Raw genomic sequence first — 19,771 nt, 5'->3', positions numbered from 1 at the left:
CACACCTGACACCCCAGCATGTGGGAAGTAGAAGCAGGAGAACTGAGAGTTCAGGGCCACCTTCTACACAGTGAGTTCAAGACCAGTTTGGGCTACATGAGATTCTACTTCAAAACAACAACCAAAGCTGTTAGAATTATTATTAATATTTTGAGACAAAGTCTCATGTAGCTGTGGCTAGCTTGCAAATTGCTGTGTAGACCAAACTAGCCTTGAACTCAGATCTGCCTGTCTCCGCCTCTCAAAAGTTGGGATTAGAAGCTGGGGTTGGGGGGGTGAGGGGATGGAGGGGGTGGAGGATGGGGCACTCAGGAAGCAGAGGCAGCAGATCTCTGTGAGTTAGAGGCCAGCCTGGGCTACAGAGTGAGTTCCAGGAAAGGCTCCAAAGCTACACAGAGAAGCCCTGTCTCAAAATACAACAAAAAGAAAAGCTGGGATTAGAGCACCCCTAAAATTCTTTTTATTTCATTTTTTTTCAAGACAGGGTTTCTCTGTGTAGCTTTAGTTCTGTCCTGGAACTTGCTCTGTAGACCAGGCTGGCCTCGAACTCAGAGATCCATGTTCTCTGCCTCCCGAGTACTGGAACTAACTGTTGTGGGGTATCCATCAAAGAAAAATACTTGGACACAGATTTAAGCCAATAGAAAGTCTTCATTAGCCGGCTGATGACGATCCTGGGTGGGATCCCAGTATAGCACCAAGCCTTAATCAGGGTGAGCTTTTAAGCACAAAAGCCATATCCTGGGTTGACACATTTCAGTTAACAAGAACATTTTTAGGCAGAAGCAGAACTACAGAAGCCAAAAAGCAAGGTTAGTACATTTAGAGGCTTTCTAGGAACTATTGGCTTTGAATGGATAGGTCTTTGTTTTTGTTTTGGTAGGTGGTGCTGTCCATGTGCTGAGTTTTATGGCCTGAATGGTCCTTCCATCATGGAGTCAGTTGTGCTAAGGTCTCAGGGTCTGTTACACCCACCTCATGGAAGGCATCAGGGCACTTGGGTAGTTACTCTATCTGTGGACAGGGCTACAATTCTGCCTTCCTGCAATTTTCCATCTCATGATGGTTCCTCATGGCTCTTGCTGATGATACTGTAGATATCTGTTTAAATCATTCACCTGATTTTTACCTGCTTTGGAATGTGTGGGTATTGGATAAGTCCATCTACCTGGTAGAAACCAGTCCAGACCTACTGATTCCCAAACTTGGCCTCATATCCATGACAGATAGATCCATCATCACCATCCACTCTGGCCTGGCTCTCATCTGCTGTCTGGGTGGGTGGGATAGTGCTTCCCTTCCCCCAGAAAGGTCTGTTCCTATTCTAATATTCAGACTGTGGGTGTGACCTTTTTGAACTAGGATGTATGTAAGGATCTAATGGTGAAATCATTCTGGATTACTGGGACAGGCCTTTGTAAAAGACAGAACCGTTGCCTATGTGTAAGAAACTGTTAGATCACCAGCACCACCATCCTACAAAAAAAAAAGGGGGGGATGTCAGGGAGGAGGTTTTGTGCTTGGCTATCCTCAGAGCCAAGAAACCACCATGTGGGGGAGTTCAGCTGAGGCCCTTGCAGAAATATTAGACAGTCTAGACTTGACTGTTTACATTCTATCATGGAAGGTTGGGAAGGGTCATAAGATCTCACCTAAGTATGTAGTTATATGCAACCTGCCTTAATTGCATGTTGTCTTGGAGGGGCCAAATATATAGGCCAGGAAGACCAGGGGAGGGAGGCACCATCTATGCAGCTATGGCTACGGGGAAACCATCCTCTCTACTGGATAAAGGCTTTTCAGGTGGGGCCTGTTGGGGAGGAGTACCTACGGGCCTGTAAGTAACCCTTCACTTGTGCCTTGTGAGGAAACCTGATAAACTCACACTGGTTCCCCAGAGGGAAGTTCGGTGAAATGTGCCTTGGTTTGCCATTGGAACCTTAGGAGATGGAGTAGACACTACTTACATCTTCCCCTTGGGAAGAATTTTAGTAGTAAGAGGGAAAGAGAGGAGAAGGAAAAAGTGGATAGGGGAACGGCCATGTGACCACAGAAGCAGAGATTGGAGTGATGCAGCCACAAGCCAAGAAATACCTGGAGCCACCAGAAATTGGTTTAGTTTTTTTTTCCTTTTTCTTTTCTTTTCTTTTCTTTTCTTTCTTTCTTTCTTTTTTTTGACAGGGTCTCTCTATGTAGCCTTGGCTGTCCCGGAGCTCACTATAAAGACCAGGCTAGCCTCCAAATCACAGAGATCCTCCTGCCTCTGCCTCCTGAGTGCTGGGATTAAAGGGCTGTGCCACCAATCCTTAGAAATTGGAATTGGTATGAAACCATCCTTTCCTCCAGCCTCCACGGGGCACAGGATCCTACAATACCTTGATTTTTGAACTTCTGGCTTTCAGAGTTATGAAGACATTGCTGCTGTTCTAAGGCACCATTCACAGGAAACTAAAATGCCTTAGAAACCCACCTCAGCCCTGATTGGCCTTTGCTGCCATCTCACTTTGGAGAGACTCCCGACAGCTCTGTGGTGCCAATGTGGATTGCTCACCCTCCTCATTCATTGGTCCCTTCCTAGTTGGACTCATGCTGTGGTAAACCCCTTGCAAACTCTAGATAGACAATACAGATCAATTATTCTTCAGAACAACCTACGACACAGACACCCCATTTTACATAGCCATGACAGGCTAGAGAGATGAAGTGATGTTTTCTCAGCAAGAGAAGGCGAGGAGGAGAGTGGAACATGAAGTCTCCCATCTCACCTGACCCGTCCTCCCTGCACTGTGTCTCCCACAGCTCTGCAGGTGCCTAACGTTGGTCCTTTCTTATGGACCTGGCATGACCTAGGGAAGAATTTACTCTGCTCTTCAGCCTCTTTCAAGGATATTCTGCACATTGCACAATCATGTTATTACTTGTAATAAGATGGGATGAGGAAACAGGAGCATTGGCCATGCAGTGTCAGGCACAAGAAAACCTACCTCAAAAGAAGCTGGAAAGAGCTGGGCGATGGTGGCACACAACTATAATCCCAAGCACTCGGGAGGCAGAGGCAGGCGGATCTCTGTGAGTTCGAGGCTAGCCTGGTCTACAGAGTGAGTTCCAGGACAGCCAGGGCTGTTACACAGAGAAATCCTGTCTTGAAAAATTAAAGAAAAAAAGAAATACAAAGGTGGAAATAGACAACTCGCCCCAAATTGTCCTCTGCTCTCCACATGCATGCTGTTGAATATGAATCTCTCCCCACAACCTCTTAGTTAGGGTTTTCATTGCTGTGGAGAGACACCATGACCTTGTCAACTCTTACAAAGAAAACATTTAATTGGGGTGTCTCACTTGCACTTTCAGAGGTTCAGTCCATTATCATCACGATGGGGAGCATGGTGGCATGCAGGCAGATGTGGTGCTGGAGCTGAGAGTCCTACATCTTGCCAGCAACAGGAAGTCGACTGACTCACTGGGCAGTATCCTGAACATAGGAATAATAATATAGACTGGAAATATTTTACCTTCTATCTTTTTCATTTCTTTCCTTTGTTGTTTTGTTTGTTTTGGTTTCTGAGACAGGGTCTCACTATGTAGCCCTGCCTGGCCTGAAACTCACTATGTAGACCAGGCTAGCCTCAAACTCAACAGAGATCTTCTGGCCTCTGCCTCTGGAGTTCTGGGATTAAAGGCCTTGAGCCACCATGTCCTCTGGAAGAGCAGCTAGTGATTTTAACCACTGAGCCATCTCTTTAGGACCAGCATTCACCATTCAGGCAGGTGTGGTAGTTCTTGCCTGTAATTCCAGCACCTGGGAAGTGGAGGCAGGAGAATCAGAAATTCAGTTATCCTTGGTTACACAGTGAGTTCCAGGTCAGCCTGAACTATATGAGATCTTTTCTCAAAACAACAAATCTGATGAAGGCAGAAATCACAGGATGGGAGCATTATGAGAATTGACAAAAGCAGTTGGCCGGGCCAGGTCATTCTATCCAAGTCCAGGAGAATAAATAGGGTTCATGCAACCTAGAGGGCTTTTGTTCTTTTTCACACTGCCTGCACTTACAGTTATCAAGGCAACTTTGATACTCAGTGGTCGGTTCCACTTCTAGAGACCAGATCACCAGCCTGGAGGGCCTGCTCCCTGGGATATCTTAGTACTTTCCAGGAGTCTTCTAATTTTTACCTGAGCCTAACAGGGGCCTGGTAGGCCGTTTCTGCAGTCACCATCTCCTTGATAACGCAGGTTAATGATCCATTTATGGGTTGGTAGGGGATTGCCTGACTCTGTTGCCATGACATACAGCCCCTCCTCCCTCAATTAGCATACAGAAGGGATTCCACCGGACTACATTTCCCACCAGGCATTTCGATGTCCGGCGGGCTCCCGCCCCTTGCTCAGGTCCCAAGCCCTGAGGCCCTGTGCGATCTGATGCTAGCAGCTGCTAATGAGTATGTGGTGTTCTGTTCAGTCCTGATGCTCTGGTCTTCAAAACGGAAACCTTCAGGCCCTTAATGGGGCCGCCATCGCGAAACAGCACACTTGCAGCCCGAACCTTTTGCTCCAGGTCTTGTCTCGCGTTTGCACTCTGGACATTCAATTTCTGTACAGATCCGCTGGCTTCCTGGACCCTACAGTAACTGGGAGATGGAAACTCAATGAAGGGAGGTGCCAAGCCTATTACCGACGTGGCCGTCTAGGGCCCTTGAGAGCCTGAGAACACCCCCGCCCGCCATCGTCACATCCCGCCTTTGCATTTGCTGTTTCCCTTTCCAGTTGCCTTAAGACATTTTCTGTCTGCTCCAGACTCAACTGCAATGTCCTCATCTCAAAGAAGCTGGAAGAACCCATTATTGCCCTTCCTGTAAGCTCTGGTGTTGCTCTCAGATGTCCTTCAAATTTCTCTCCTAAATGTTGTTTCTTGCCTGCACTTCCCTGTAGGGCAGTCTGACACTGTAGCTCCAAGTGCCCACGGAGAGACACACTCAGGTGCAGAAGGCACTCCCACCGGCACACAGAGGACACTTATGTCCTGTGGTCTCCTACATCGTCCTTCTCACTGCGTGTATACTATAGGACAGACAACCTATGTTTGAGCTTGGGACTGTCAGTTGGGGTAAGGTTGACCTGTAACCCAGAGAGATGGGGCTGCCTTGGACTAGGCACTTCTGTGTTAAACATCAGCCATCTGTGATGCTCCTGCTTTACCCAGATAGAACCGTGGGTAGGATAACAGACAACTAACTGTTCATGTGCTGGTCTTGGTAGCGTTTCCCTTGTAAATTGTCTGCAGCCCGCTTAAGCCCTGTGAGAACAGCAGCAGAGGGCGCCCCCTAGTGTTACAATCCTTGCGAAGACCTTGAGTATCTCCAGCCTTGGCCTTATTAGTGTTAGAGTTCTTGTGTGGGCCTAGATGTCTGTATTCCTCCGATCTCGGTGGCAGTTGGTATGGGGATTTCTTAACCCTCCACAGCAGCTTGCGTTACAGCTCTTGGCCCTGGGTCTGAGAGTCCTGGGTCTAAAGACCTGAAAGCTCTGTGTTCTAGAGATCAGAGCCCAGTGGGTGCCAACCTGTCTGGCCTGAGCTGTCTCTTTGTTTCACAGAGTACCTTGTGAAGAGAAGGCCTGTGTGTGTGAACTTTGTATTCATGCACCGTTTCCACCCCAGGACACAGCTATACCACGTACACAGGGACCTGTAATCCTGCACACTGGGGGTGGGTTCTCAGTCCTACCTAAATACCCTGCATCTAACCCCTCTGTGGAGTAGCCCTGTGTATGGGCCTGCAGGGTGACCTTTGCGTGGAGGACTCCTTCCACTGGCCACACAGAAGCAAATGCAGACATTGGAGCAGCCCAACTTGTATGCAATCTCCACCCATGTGGTAGGAATTTCAGTAATTTTATTGAAATTCTCCAGCTTGCAGCTCTCCTGGTGTCTCTGTTCTTGTATGTGATAGTCCATCAGATGAGGCCATAAGAGGAGACATGGGAGGCTCCGGAAAACAAAATGAATTGTGCTAACGGTCTAGATCCAGTAGCTCATGTAGATCCAAGACCGAGGATCTTCTGAAGTCACCCATGTTAGTCAGGAGGCACAAGAGCCAGGGGAATCATCTTTCTGAGGGAAACGAAGGCAGGCAAGTAAACAGGTTATGCTTTCAGGACTAGCAGAGTGCTGGCATCCCTAAGTCTATGGCACCCAAGACAAAGAAGACTCATGTTGTTTTGACTACTGCAACTGGGCTTATGTGGGAACAGAGGCTTCTCCATAAATGTCTTTATGAAGAAAACATGGGTGGAGGACAGTAACTACCCAAGGGAGGTGCTGGTCACACTCATCCTGGAGACACTGGAAAGGGTTGGAGCATCTTGTGCACTGTGTCCACAGCATGAGCTGTTCTGTGTCCTTGGGAGTGCTGGCCTGTGCATTCTGTAAGAAGTGCAAGTACAATGGCGTGGTCAGAGGCTTGAGACAGTTATGAATGGGGCACACAGCAGCAAGAGAGTGTCACGCAAGACGAAGTCAGTTCAGAATGGCTGGGAAGCTTCTCAAGGACATCTGAGATTATCACAGAGGACAGAGGGCATGAGGGCTCCGGGGACAGGTAGAGAGGCACACAGGTGGGAGAAAGTATGGCTGGCATGTGGGAGGTGAGGCTACAGGAATGGAAGAGGCAAGAGGAGGCCAGGTTCGGAGCAAACACAGACAAAGGGCAAGGAGTGCAGTTTGCCCAACAGGCAGCCGAGCACTTTGAAACCATTTTTACATCACTGTGTGACAAAGACAAACATTCATATACGCATGTGAGGATAATCAGAGCAATTCCTTGGGCCAAAGTGACACATATCCTGGCATATTTGTACCTCACTCAACAAGGCTTGCTGAAAAGGTGACTCACTGGACAACTTCCTGCCATGGAATGACACAACATGATTTGGGTAGCAGCTTGCAGCAGGAAGAAAGTGGGTGGGGATGGAATGAAGGCACGAAGGGCTGAGAAAGGACCCTGATAAAAATCCAGTGGGAGGCAATCAGAGCTCACAGACAGTGATGCTGGAGGAGGGGCTGGATGAGAGATGAACCTGAGGTGAATCCACAGGGCTGGAGTCTAGGAGATGCGAAAGGAAGATGTGGGAGGAAAAGACAGACATTGGGCAAGTGTCAAGTACTGCTGTGGATGAAAACAGGGAAAACACAATCAGGATGGCATGGAGAGGGCTTCACGGGACAGGCAGCCTCTTGTGTCTGTCTTGGAGTTAGGCATACATTAATGTGGTGGGGAAGCAGGCAGGAAGGCACAGAGTGGGCCTGGAAGATGTCCTTTCCAAGCTGAACAGTACAGGAACTGGCAAGAACAGTAGCCATGTAAGAACATGAAGCTTGAGTCTTCCTACCCAGAGGATCTTGGGTCACCTGAGCCCAGACAGACACGAGCTTTACTTGCTCTGGTTCCAAGAACCCATGTAGCTCAGGTGTCTTTTCTCTGGGACCAGCCTGAGTGGGATAGAAAGGGCAATAGGAAGCTTCTAGAAGCTTCCTCAATTGGTCTGAATCTCTGTGTTCATTAGGGGACTTCACCTGGGCTCTCAAATGTAGAGGTGCTCCCAGATGGCCCCAGTCTGTCCTCAGACACTGGGTGACACAGTTATCAACCAGTGGGGATCCTGGCTCCTGTGGAATTCAGGGTTTCTTAGATGTCAAGCCTCTGAGGGAGGCTATGCTATGGTGCTTCCAGTCACTGAAGCACAGTGATATGGATCTTGAGGTGTACCATGAGAGCTGAGCTGCGGCTGAAAGCTTTCCCACAGTCACTGCATTTATAAGGCTTCTCTCCCGTGTGAGTACGCTGGTGCTCAATGAGGGATGAGCTTTGTGCGAAGGCCTTTGGGCAATCCTTACACTGATAGGGCTTCTCTCCAGAGTGGATTCTGAGGTGCCGGACCAGAGCTGAACAGTCACTGAAGGCTCTCCCACACACATCACACCTGTAGGGCTTCTCCCCAGTGTGGATGCGCTGGTGCTGCGTCAGGTGGGTGCTCTGGCTGAAGGCCTTGCCGCACACATCACACTCATAGGGCCGCTCCCCCGTGTGTACCCGCTGATGTTGGGTGAGGTGGGTGCTGCGGCTGAAGGTTTTGCCACACTCCTCACACTTATAGGGCTTCTCCCCAGTATGAATCCTCTGGTGCTGTGTCAGGTGGGTGACTCGCCTGAAGGCTTTCCCACACTCTTTACATACATGAGGCTTTGCTCCTGTGTGGACAACCTGGTGTTGGGCAAGGTGGGTGCTCCGGCTGAAGGCCTTCCCACACTCAATACAGGCATAGGGCATCTTCTGAGAGTGGCTCTTCTGGTGGGCCTCCAGGGCGGAAGTACTCTGGAATGTCCTCACACATTCTCCGTACTTGGAGGGCTTCTTTCCTAAGTATGTATCTGGAGGTACTGTCCCATAACCATACAATGGGCCGGATTTCTCCTCTGAAGGAGACTTGTCTTCGGAAGGGAAGTTGGGCCACATGTTGGAACTGTTTCCTGAGGCATCAGACTCATGGCCAGGCTGGTCTTGGGGGGCATCCATGTGAGGCTCCAGGTCTTTTCTGAAATCCACCTCTTGGGCAGCAGACTTCATCCAGAGTGCTCCTAGCTCTGACTGGCTCTCAGGCTTACAAGTGTGGGCAAAGAGGGGTTTTGGGGAAACACCTCTTACTAGGGTTTCAGTGGCCATGTCTGGTGGTTGCAACTCATCTGCACTGCTCTGTTTGCAACTTGCCTCTTCATGTTCCACTCCTGGCTCCCATCCTGGAATCATCCAAATCACACTGTTACTTCCCCACCTCAGATCATCACACAAGCCTCTCCATCTGTTTGAGGCCCTGTGCACTTATTCTGAAAGGGGAGATGTGGATCACTCTTGTCATATGGCTTCATTTCCAAAGAGAAGTGTGGTGATATATTGTGTACCCTAATAAAATTTGCCTGAAGATCAGAGAATGGAACAAGCCACTAGATTAAACATGGATGTCAGGCAGTGGTGGCACACACTTTTAATCCTAGCACTCGGGAGGCAGAGATCTGTCTGGATCTCTGTGAGTTCAAAGCCATACTGGACTACACGAGACTGACTCAGTCTAGGAAAGAAACCAGGCAGTGGTGGCACACACTTTTAATCCCAATACTTGGGAATCACACACCTTTAATCCCAGCACTTGAGATCACATGCCTTTGCTTGGGAAGCACACACACGCCTTTAATCCCAGGAAATGATGGCTGGGCAGAGAAGGTATACAAGGCAAGAGGAGACAGGAACTAGAAGTTTTTTCAGGCTGAGGAGTTGGTGATGTAAAAGGTGGTGGCTGTGTCTTGTTCCTTTGTCTCTCTGATCTTTCAGCATTTACCTCAATAATCTGGTACCAGTTTTTATTTTTTATTTTTATTTTATGAAAAGACCTATTAGATTCTATGTTACAGGGAAGTTTCCCCTTCAGTGTCTTGGGTAAGAAAAAGGATTCAGGGCTGTACTCTTACACTACCCTAAACTGCATCATGGTTCTGATTTTTCCTCACCCAATCAAGCCATCCATCTGGTCAAGGCTCCTGATCTGGCTAAAATGCCAAAAGGAAAACTTCCATGTGGACAAGATCCGAAAGAAACAAGAGTGGAGGGAGCTAGGTCTTGCTGTGTATCTCCTGGCAATCTTGGCCAGTGCCAAGTTATGTGAGTCCAGGCTCTGTTCCTTAAAGTCAAGAGCTGTCTTTGGGAATAGTGGCTAAATGAGAATCAATCCAGATGCCCGTGATGTCATTTCTCACAGCAGACAGAACTCTAGGCAGACATCTGCTGCCATGGTTAGTGGGTGATTTGCTTCTGAAACTCCCAGATCTGAGTAAGTAGGAGGTAGAGGTACACCTGCACTGCCCCACCCTTAATGGGTGCAAAGGATACGTCACCTGGCAACATTTACAGATGAATCCCAGGGAGGAGTCACAGAAGGATGCAGTAGCTGTTGCTCTAGTCTACACTTGGGCTGAGCAGACTCAGGAACAGGGCTCTACCCCCAGACTTTGAGCTGCCAAGGTGTCAAACCTTAAGCTTTACCACTGCCATCACCTGGACCTTAGTTTGTGATACCGCTGCTTTGCCAGGGCTGCTGGCTTATAAAGGTTTTGTTACGTGCTAGACTCCAAGTGCACTGTGTAACTTCCAGTGCTTCATTTCCTTTCCAGAAAGAGGTACTTAGAGGTTCCACTGTAGATGAGGAGACTGAGGCCCAGCAGAGGTGCTGAGTTCCAGGTACAGGATCACAGGATTATGCCTTTAGTCCCAGCACTTGGGAGACAGAGCCAGGAGGATCTCTGATGAGTTCAAGGCCAGCTGGTCTATACAGCTTGTTCCAAGCCATAGTACTATATAGTAGTTCCAAGCCAAGAGCTATATAGTAAGACCCGGTCTCAATAAATGAATAAGTGGATAAAATCATAGGATTAGTAGAGATTTGGAGGGACTTGTACTTGATCATTCAGCTTGCAGCCAGACTGGGACGTGCTCTGGAAGCTCCTGGACTAGAATGTACAGTGCTTGGGTCCCTGCATCCAACCAGGTTTCTCTGGGCAGGGCATATAGGTGTGGGTCTCCTTTGAATGGCAAGCACCCACTCCAGTTCAGAGCCATCTAACCACCCCCAGATCCTGCAGGCTAGCACAGAGAAGGCCACAAGAGGATACACAGGGGTACTTATTTCTTTCCCCCTCCCTCTCACTCAGTCATTTCATCTGCGCCAGTAGCCTACACTTGCTTTGGGGAAGTGCCCCAGGCTCACTATTAGTTCCTGGGATCTGACTGTCCAAAGGCAGTCAAATGATTCAGTGAAGCTCACATTGGACACTGCTTGCTGTTTTTTCCCTGCCCACTTGGGTAATAAACAAGTCAGGGGCCAGTGAGCTACCTTTGTTCTCCTTGGGGAGATGCTAATAAGCCAGGGATGTGGCTCAGCTGGCAGAGTGCTTACCTACATGCATGTAAGTCCTGGGTTTGATCACTAGTACCATCTAAAGCTGGGTGTGGTGGCACATGCCTGTAATCCCGGCATCTGGGAGGTGGAGACAGGAGGATCAGGAGTTCAAGGTCATGCTCTTCTATGTAGCAAATTTGAAGTTAGCTTTGGTACAAGAGACCTTGTCTTTAGAAAAATAAAATAAGGGGGCAGGAGAGATGGCTCAGAGGTTAAGAGCACTGACTGCTCTTCCAGACCTCCTGAGTTCAACTCCCAGCGACCACATGGTGGCTCACAGCGATCTAAAATGAGATCTGGCGCCCTCTTCTGACATGTACGCAGAACACTGTATACATGATGAATAAATAAATCTTAAAAAAAAAAAAAAAAAAAAAAAAAGAAAAAGAAAAGAAAAGAAAACTAATGTAGAAAAACCCAGACCGAATGGAGATATAGAATGTGAGAGAGGGTGAGAGCAAGGAGCCTGAGTGTCAAGTGCTCCCTGAGAGCATCTTCTGGATACCGCTTATCTAAGCCCTTTACCCCTAATTGCTTGGGATTTGGTCACTTGTAACCACGGCTAAGGTACAAATGTGAGAATGAGCTCCTGAGTGAGTAATCCCTAACTCGAGCTTGACCCCCTATATTCTAGGCAGGCTGTGCCAGAGCTCTCTGTGACCGACTGCCTGCCTGCCGCTCCTCCTTACCTCTCTTGCCCAGCAGTTGAGTCAGACCCTCCACCAGAACAGCAGCCTCCTTTCCACTCCTTGGGCACTGAGCCCCCACCCAGGCCCGGATCTCAGGGGGCAGCGCACCCAGGAACTGCTCCAGCACCAGCAACTCCAGCATCTGTTCTTTGGAGGACGACTCTGGCCTCAGCCACTGGCAACATAACTCTCGAAGTTGTGCCAGCGCCTGATGGGGGCTGGATGCCTCCTCATAGCGGAAGTGCCGGAAGCGGAGGCGTGCAGCCTCAGGATGGGCAGTAGAGCTAGGGCTGGATCCCTGGCTCTGGGAGAGGCTGGCTTCTTCCTCCTCTTTCACCTTCACCTGAAGGAAGCTGTCCTGTTCCCAGGGTACTGGGCTCAGAGGGCACTTGGGGATGGCCATTGGGCAGATGAACTCAGTGAGACACGGGATGGCTGGAGCCTCAGAACTGGGTCTGCAGAAACGTTAGAGCTTCACCATCTGAAAAGAGGGGGGAGGTGCAGGTTTGAGGTAGCCAGACTGGCCTCCGTTCACCATCCTCCTGCTTCATCCTCCTCAGTGCATGCACTACCATGCTTTGTTTTTTTTTTGTTTGTTTAAGACATGGTTTCCCTGTGTAGCTTTGCGCCTTTCCTGGAACTCACTTGGTAGCCCAGGCAGGCCTCGAACTCACAGAGATCTGCCTGGCTCTGCCTCCCGAGTGCTGGGATTACAGGTGTGCGCCACCACCACACGGCTGCTTTTTTTTTTTTTTTTTTAAATTTTATGTGCAATGGCGGTTTTTTGTTTTTTTTTTTTCCTGCATGTGTGTCTGTGTGAAGGTGTCAAACTCCTGGAGTTGCAATTACAGACAGTAGTGAGCTATACACCATGTGGGTGCTGGGAATTGAACCCAGGTCCTCTGAAGAGCAGCCAGGACTTTTAATTACTGAGCCGTCTCTCCAGCCCCCTACCTTGCTTCTTTTTAAATGTATTTATTTGGGCCAGTGAAATGGATTCCCAGGTAAAGGTGCTTGCCGCCAAGCCGCTCATTCTCACACAGAAAGGTGAGTGTAACGACTATAGCAGCGCCCACTCAAGAGCAGGATGATGTTCAGTGGTTCCATGCATTCAAAATATACAACGGGGGCGGGAGAGATGCCAGAGAGGTTAAGAGCACTGACTGCTCTTCCAGAGGTCCTGAGTTCAACTTCCAGCAACCGCATGGTGGCTCACAAACCATCTGTAATGAGATCTGGCGCCCTCTTCTGGTATTCAGGCACACATGCAGATAGAGCATTCATACCAAAAACCAAATCAAACCACCCACCCACCCACCCACCCAACCCAAAATATCAAAACAAAATATACAGGCTGGAGAGATGGCTCCGCGGTTAAGAGCACTGGCTGTTCTTCCAGAGGTCCTGAGTTCAATTCCCAGCAACCACATGGTGGCTCACAATCATCTGTAATGAGATCTGGTGCCCACTTCTGGCCTGCAGGGACGCATGCAGGCAGAACATTGTACACTAAGTAAATAAACAAACAAACAAACAAATAAATCTATTACACACACACACACACACACACACACACACAGGGAGGAACTCACTAAGCGCCAGCAGACAGTTTCAAACCTATGGTCACAGATGATCCTGGTTAAATTCAGTAGGTCTCAAAAACAAAACAGTCATGATGTGGGAAGATCTGTAAGGAGGAGGAGGCTAACAGGCAGAGGAGTAAGATGGGGGGCTATAGTAATGATAATGCATGTTAAAATTATCAAATAACAAATTCAATAAAGTTAAAAAAGGAGTGGGGCAGGCAATGGGATGGTAAAGGTGCAGGAACCACATCAATGGAAGGAGAGAACTGACTTGTACATTGTCATTTGCTCTCCACTTGGGTGCCACATGTTAAAAAAAAAAAATCTTAGGGGCTGGAGCGATGGCTCAGCAGTAAAGAGCATTGGATGCTCTTCCAGAGGAGTTGGGTTCAATTCCTAGCACCCACATAGTGGCTCACAACTATCTGTAATTCCAGTCTCAGGTTTCCACCAGGTATGCATGTGGTACAGAGACATACATGTAGGCCAAACACTCATATACATGAAAACATAATTATAAAACGAAAGAATAAAGTAACTTCAACAGGGCTAAGGAGATGGTTCAGTCGGGTAAAGTGCTTGCATAGCAAGCACGACCTGAGTTTGGATCCCCGGTGCTCCTAAGCCCAGCATGGCCGTGCAGGTCCATAACCTCAGCACAGAGGCAAGCAGACACAGGCGGATCCTCGGGGCTCCCTGGCCAGCTCAATTAATACTACATATTTTATGATGGAATAAAAGCAGCTCAAGTATTTGGTGTCGGTGGTGTACACCCGGTGCATGGGAGGCAGGAGGAACGTTTTAGTCAGCACCTCATACAGACATAGAGGATTTTACTCACACCCGAACGCAGTCACAAACTCACCGGCTCTGTCTCAGAACCCACCTACAAAGTCCATCAAAGAACCATTTCTTTCAGTCGACGTGATATACACGGCCAAGGTGCATTCATTAGACACGGCACAACCTGTCGGGCACATACAACCGGTCGGTCAGTCCCACTTTTTGTTTGTCAGCCGTCCAACACTTTAGTCAGTCCGTCCCACACTCAGTCTGTCCTTACTCACAGGCTGTCAGCTTCGGCGTGGGCGGTCGCAGCTCTCAGCCCTTGGAGCCAGGGAATCTCACCGGGTCTCCAGAACTCCCAGCAGACAATTCCGGAGGCGCCCTGATGACGAACACACAGGCGCCTTCGTGCCCAAAGACCACAACTCCCGACATGCCTAGCGCAGGCACATGGCCGCAGGGTGCGTCACGGGGACTACAAGTCCCAGAAAGCACAGCGCCAAGTGCCTAGCCCCACTGGGAGTTGTAGGCCTGCGTGCCCGATGCGGGATCGGGTGTACCGAATCCAGGCTGGTGTTGGTTGGGGCAGAGGTGGCTATGAGTGGGATGCTCGGGAAGTTGGAGCATGCGCGGTGCAGGCGAATGAGGGCCATCTCTGATGGCTCACCACCACCTAACTGCAGTTCCAAGAGTTTTGGTGCCCTCTTTTGGCTTTCGCAGGCGCCAGGCACACAAGTGCTGCACAGATAAACAAGCAAAACATCCATATGCATAATTTAAAAGAAAATTACATTTATTTAGTGCGTGAGTGCGTGCGTGGGTGGGTGGTGGTGGTGGTGGTGTATGTGCTATGATGCGAGTGAAGAGAGCTTGTGGAAGTCAGTTCTCTCCTTTGACCACCTGAGTTCTGGGAATCAAACTCAGTTTTGGCAGCAACTACTTTTACCTACTTAGCCGTCTTGTCAGCCGTAGTTGGCTTATTTTTTGGTGCTGGGGAATTCAGAGATTTACTCACATTAAGCACAACTCTAAGCCCCGATCTATAACTCTTCTCAGCCTTTGTAATTTTATTTGAATTTAACCAATCTTAAACAACCAATACTAACCATGTGAGACAGACAGCTCAGGGCTATGACATTTCAGAACCACGGACAGATCCCGGCTCTAGGCAAGGTGCTTGTCTCAGAGGCGATTACTGCTGGCATTTGCAGAAACTGTTGGTGAGTTTGCCTATCTTTGAGCTCCGTTCAAAGTAAACAGTGTGCTGTGTAACAATATGTGTAACATCCTCAGTTCCATGCTGCCAAATTTCATAAACAGCAATCGGAGGTTGCCTGTATGCAGACTGTGCAGGCAACAGCAAGACACAAGGCAGAGAGTTCTCTAAGGAGAACACCGCTAGAACGGCAGTTCAAAATTCAGTTCCTCACAGAGACTCTCAGAAGGTAAAGAATCCCTTTGATACACCAATGGAGGCAAGGGTATTGAGCAGACTCCCAGGGCATGGACTTGCCCTGTGCCCACCCCTCTTTCAGATATCCTGTCAGATACAGGATCAAACCAACTTTGACCTCTGCTACGACCATCGCTACTCAACTTAGGATCTGTCTCCTGTCTGGAACAGGGAGTAATAACAGGAAAGACTGCTTGAACAAGCATTTGATAAATATTATGGGCTGGGCACCACACCATGAGACTCAGTCTAAGATGAATGAGAACAAGTATTTTCTAATAATGTATGCAATGTGGATAAAGTAGGTGGATGTACTGAAGGACCTGGGTACTGCAGGGTGCTCCCCTTTCGACCCTGGATTGAGCACATACCACAACTAAACACCAATAACTTGTGTTGGGTTGACTAATACAGGGAAAGGGTAAGGGAACTAGGAAGTTTAAGTGTGCGTTGCACCTAGCCTTTTTACCTTTAGAGTTGAAGCTGTTTTACATGCAACTCATTTTGCTAAATGAACACACATTTAGGTGTACACAGAACAGCTATGACAAAGACACACTGGGGTTCCTACTCATATAGAAATTGTGGCAGGATGAGGCAGACAATAAACAATGAAATAAATTTTAAAACTTTCTTTAATAAAAAAGAATTGAGATTTCCATTAATTATTTTTTTGTTTTTCGAGACAGGGTTTCTCTGTGTAGCTTTGTGCCTTTCCTGGAACTCGCTTTGTAGACCAGGCTGGCCTCAAACTCAGAGATCCGCCTGCCTCTGCCTCCCGAGTGCTGGGATTAAAGGCATGCACCACCACCGTCCGGCAAACTTATTATTTTTTTTAAACTGGTAATACTTTTACATATTTTAAAATTCCAAAAAGATATAAAAGATAGTGTGAGAATTATTTCTCATCCCAGCTTCCCCCAATTCCTCCCCAAAGGCAGATGGTACATCTACTTACTTTTCACCCTTTCAGAGATTCTGTACATGAGTATACATAAGCAAATGCTTCCTCTCTACACATGAAAAATACTATAAGGTTTTACATCTTGCTTGTTTCCCTTAAGGTGTCGTATAGACTTCTCCCTCATTAATAAGGGCAATCTCCACTAGGCCTGTGATCTCTATTCTGTCACAAACCATGGTAGACTTGTTTTGAAATTCTTATTTTTAAAAATCCTTGTACAAATTATCTGCATGTGTACAAATAAATCCTGTAGGATTCATTCCCAGCAAGTTTTCTGAGAAAACATTCATATGATTTAGTAACTGATGAACTGCCCTCCACAGATGTTATACCCATTCATACTCCCACAGGAAATGTATTGGAAACACCCAAGCCCCTTTGAGAAGAGGCTGGCAAAATAAATAGATGGAGGGCACAATGTTATAATCCTCCAGCAGTAAAGCTACAAGAAGTTCATTAGGGAAAATGCTCAAAATATAGGAAAAAGCATGTTACAAGAGAAAAAGGTTTTTCTCATTCTAAACCTTTAAATGAGAACTGTACACACACACACACACACACACACACACACACACACACACACACACACCCATCTATGTTGAAGATTCAAAGTACACTCTGTATATATGTGTGCATACACTTTTAAGACAAAAATTGTACTGGTGGTGGTGATGCATGCCTTTAATCCCAGCACTCAAGAGGCAGAGGCAGGCAGGATCTCTAAGTTTGAGGCCAGCCTGGTCTACAGAGCAAGTTTCAAGACAGCCAGGGCTACACAGAGAAACTCTGTCTCAAAAACCAAAACCAAAACCAAAATTGCAAGGAAAAGTAGCAAAATCTTAATAGTAAGGACCATGTTTGGATGTCTGAAGCATGAAAAATTTTAATGCTTTTAAAATAAGTTTTACAATATTTTGGTGCACTTCCAAGTTTTGCTACACTGAATTTGTGTCAGTTTTATAAAGAAATAAAACCATGAAGTTGGGCTGGAGAGATGGACTCAGAGGTTAAGAGCACTGGCTGTTCTTCTAGATGTCCTGAGTTCAATTCCCAGCAACCACATGGTGGCTCACAGCCATCTGTAATGAGATCTGGTGCCCTCTTCTGGCGTGCAAGGATACATGAAGGCAGAATGTTGTATACATAACAAATAAATAAATATTAAAGGAATCAGTGGGCTATCACTCCTGATGTGAACAGAAAAGTGAAAATTGCTGGTTGTTTCCATTTCACTAAGCCATAATCTCAGTCATACAATATCCACTGTGAGAAGTGTTAAAACAGGGCTGTTGGGCTGGAGAGATGGCTCAGAGGTTAAGAGCACTGCTTGTTCTTCCAGAGGTCCTGAGTTCAATTCCCAGCAACCACATGGTGGCTCACAACCATCTGTAATGAGATCTGGTGCCCTCTTCTGGCCTGCAGGGACACATGCAGACAGAACACCGTATACATAATAAACAAACAAACAAATCTTTGCCGGGCGGTGGTGGCACACGCCTGTAACCTCAGCACTCGGGGAGGCAGAGGCAGGTGGATCTCTGTGAGTTCGAGGCCAGCCTGGTCTACTAGAGCTAGTTCAGGACAGGCACCAAAGCTACAGAGAAACCCTGTCTCAAAAAAAAAAAAAAAGGACTGTTTTTTGTTGTTTTTGCTCCTTGGGGGGGGGGGCTGCCACCCAGCTCCCAAATAAATCACACCTGGAGGCTTATTCTTAATTATGAATGCCCAGACTTAGCTTGGTTTGTTTCTTGCCAGCTTTTTTTCTCTTAAATTATCCTATCACCCTTACACCTCTTGGCTTCTCCCATTCTCTTAATTCTGTAAATCTTATTCTTACTCCGTGGCTTGCTGTGTAGCTGGGTGGTGGCTGGCCCTTAATGTCCTCCTCTTTCTCTGGCTCCTTCTTTTTCTTTTCCTCCCAGACTTCTCCTTATTTTCTCTGCCTGCCAGCCCTGCCTATTTCTGTCTCTGGTCTCACTACTGGCTGTTCAGTTCTTTATTAGACTATCAGGTGTTTTAGACAGGCACAGCAATACAGTTTCAGAGTTAAAAAAAAAATGCAACGCAAACGAAACTACCACACCTTATAACATTCTGCAACAGGTTTTGGAGTCAAGGTGATGGGCACTACACCTGCCTTCCAGTGTTGGTGTCCCCATCCCATTTTCATTTGCTTTACCTAGACTGAACCATACATTGGATGGCGCAGTTAAGGAGTTATAGGGAAAGGCAAGTTTCTGGCCCTCAGAGTCTGGTTCACTTCCTGGGTAAGCCATTTCGTGCATCTCTGTCACCTGTTCTGCACTGTCAGCGGTAGCTGGGATGAAGTGAACAGACCTAAAACGTTTATAGGATAAGAGCACCAGGACGAAGGAGTGAGGAAGAGGAGGGCTCAGAGGCATAGATCCTGGCTTCAGTGATGGGACGGCAGACAGTGACATCTATGAAACTGGTGGGGGAGCAGAGCAGTTTGGATAAAAAAGGGCAGTTTTCTCTAGGGTAAGCTGGATATGCTAGTTTATAATACACCTGGAGGAGCTGGCAGCCATCTCTAGGTCTGAAGCTCAGAAGTAGGAGGCAGAGACACAGAAATAAGGTGAACAATGCAAAGCAGGAGTATGGATGGATGCCGCTTGGGGAAGGTTGTAGGCATAACATGGCCCCTAGACCATGCCGCCAGGGACCTCAGGAAAAGACCAGAAGCTAACTAATGGGGTTATGTGCCCCCAGAACCAATGGGGCAGCACGATGCAACGATACCAGCAACCTCAGCTGGAGAGCTCATGTGGAGGGATGGCAGCAGCACCCAGTTGTGGGCAAAACAGGTCTTGTGAAGCAACAGGGAAGAGGCCTGAGGTGGAGTCTGCACTGAGGAATAGGGGGAACAGGTGATTCTTTCAAGGGACTGGAAGAGAAAGGGGCAGAGCTGGCTCTCTGCCAGTTTATCACCCACTACCCAAATCGATCTCTTACTTGTAACCATCAGAGGGTAAGAATGCTGAACACTACTTTCCAAACCTCCTCACTATGATGGATGGCCCTGTGACCCATTCTTGGCCAACAACTCATAAGTGGGTATGTGAAAAGGCTTTTGGGAAGGCCTTTCTTCGAAACATCATGGGAGAGGTGAGTATTGACCTGGCCTACTTCCCTATTTACAGTGTTAATTACAGATGCAATGGCTGGGGCTTTATCAGTCTGTTTAGGACTACAAGAAAAAGGCACCACAGCAACACCCTAAGTGAGTCACTGAAATCTTGTTTCAACTGCTGTAAACTGGGTGCTCATATG

At 47.7% G+C, this 19,771-nt stretch overlaps 1 protein-coding gene across 3 annotated transcripts; it reads right to left on the bottom strand.

The window, feature by feature from the left end:
- Positions 1-6,354: 6,354 nt before the first annotated feature.
- Zscan22 (zinc finger and SCAN domain containing 22) lies at positions 6,355-14,409 on the bottom strand. Of its 3 annotated transcripts, none has more exons than XM_036167143.1 (4): positions 14,345-14,408; positions 14,143-14,244; positions 11,692-12,172; positions 6,355-8,792 (listed from the first exon to the last, which is right to left on the bottom strand). In XM_036167143.1, the coding sequence occupies exons 3-4, from the start codon at positions 12,092-12,094 to the stop codon at positions 7,729-7,731; spliced, it is 1,467 nt and encodes a 488-aa protein (XP_036023036.1). In that variant the 5' UTR covers positions 12,095-12,172; positions 14,143-14,244; positions 14,345-14,408; the 3' UTR covers positions 6,355-7,728. The 3 variants fall into 3 exon arrangements, with proteins under 3 accessions (XP_036023036.1, XP_036022959.1, XP_036023083.1); XM_036167066.1 differs by having other exon boundaries at positions 14,164-14,244; XM_036167190.1 differs by lacking the exon at positions 14,143-14,244 and having other exon boundaries at positions 14,345-14,409.
- Positions 14,410-19,771: the final 5,362 nt, after the last annotated feature.

This window comes from Onychomys torridus, chromosome 1, assembly GCF_903995425.1.
Source record: "Onychomys torridus chromosome 1, mOncTor1.1, whole genome shotgun sequence".
NCBI classification, from domain to species: Eukaryota; Metazoa; Chordata; class Mammalia; order Rodentia; family Cricetidae; genus Onychomys; species Onychomys torridus.
Note: the sequence above shows the minus strand (reverse complement) of the source record. Positions and strands in the feature narration are given on the sequence as shown.

Excerpts from the sequence above, each read along its gene's own strand:
- Zscan22 (XM_036167190.1), bottom strand. The coding sequence starts at position 12,094 with ATGGCCATCCCCAAGTGCCCTCTGAGCCCAGTACCCTGGGAACAGGAC. Across the intron at positions 8,793-11,691 it reads TCAACTGCTGGGCAAGAGAG|GATGGGAGCCAGGAGTGGAA; the intron begins GTAAGGAGGAGC and ends GGATGATTCCAG.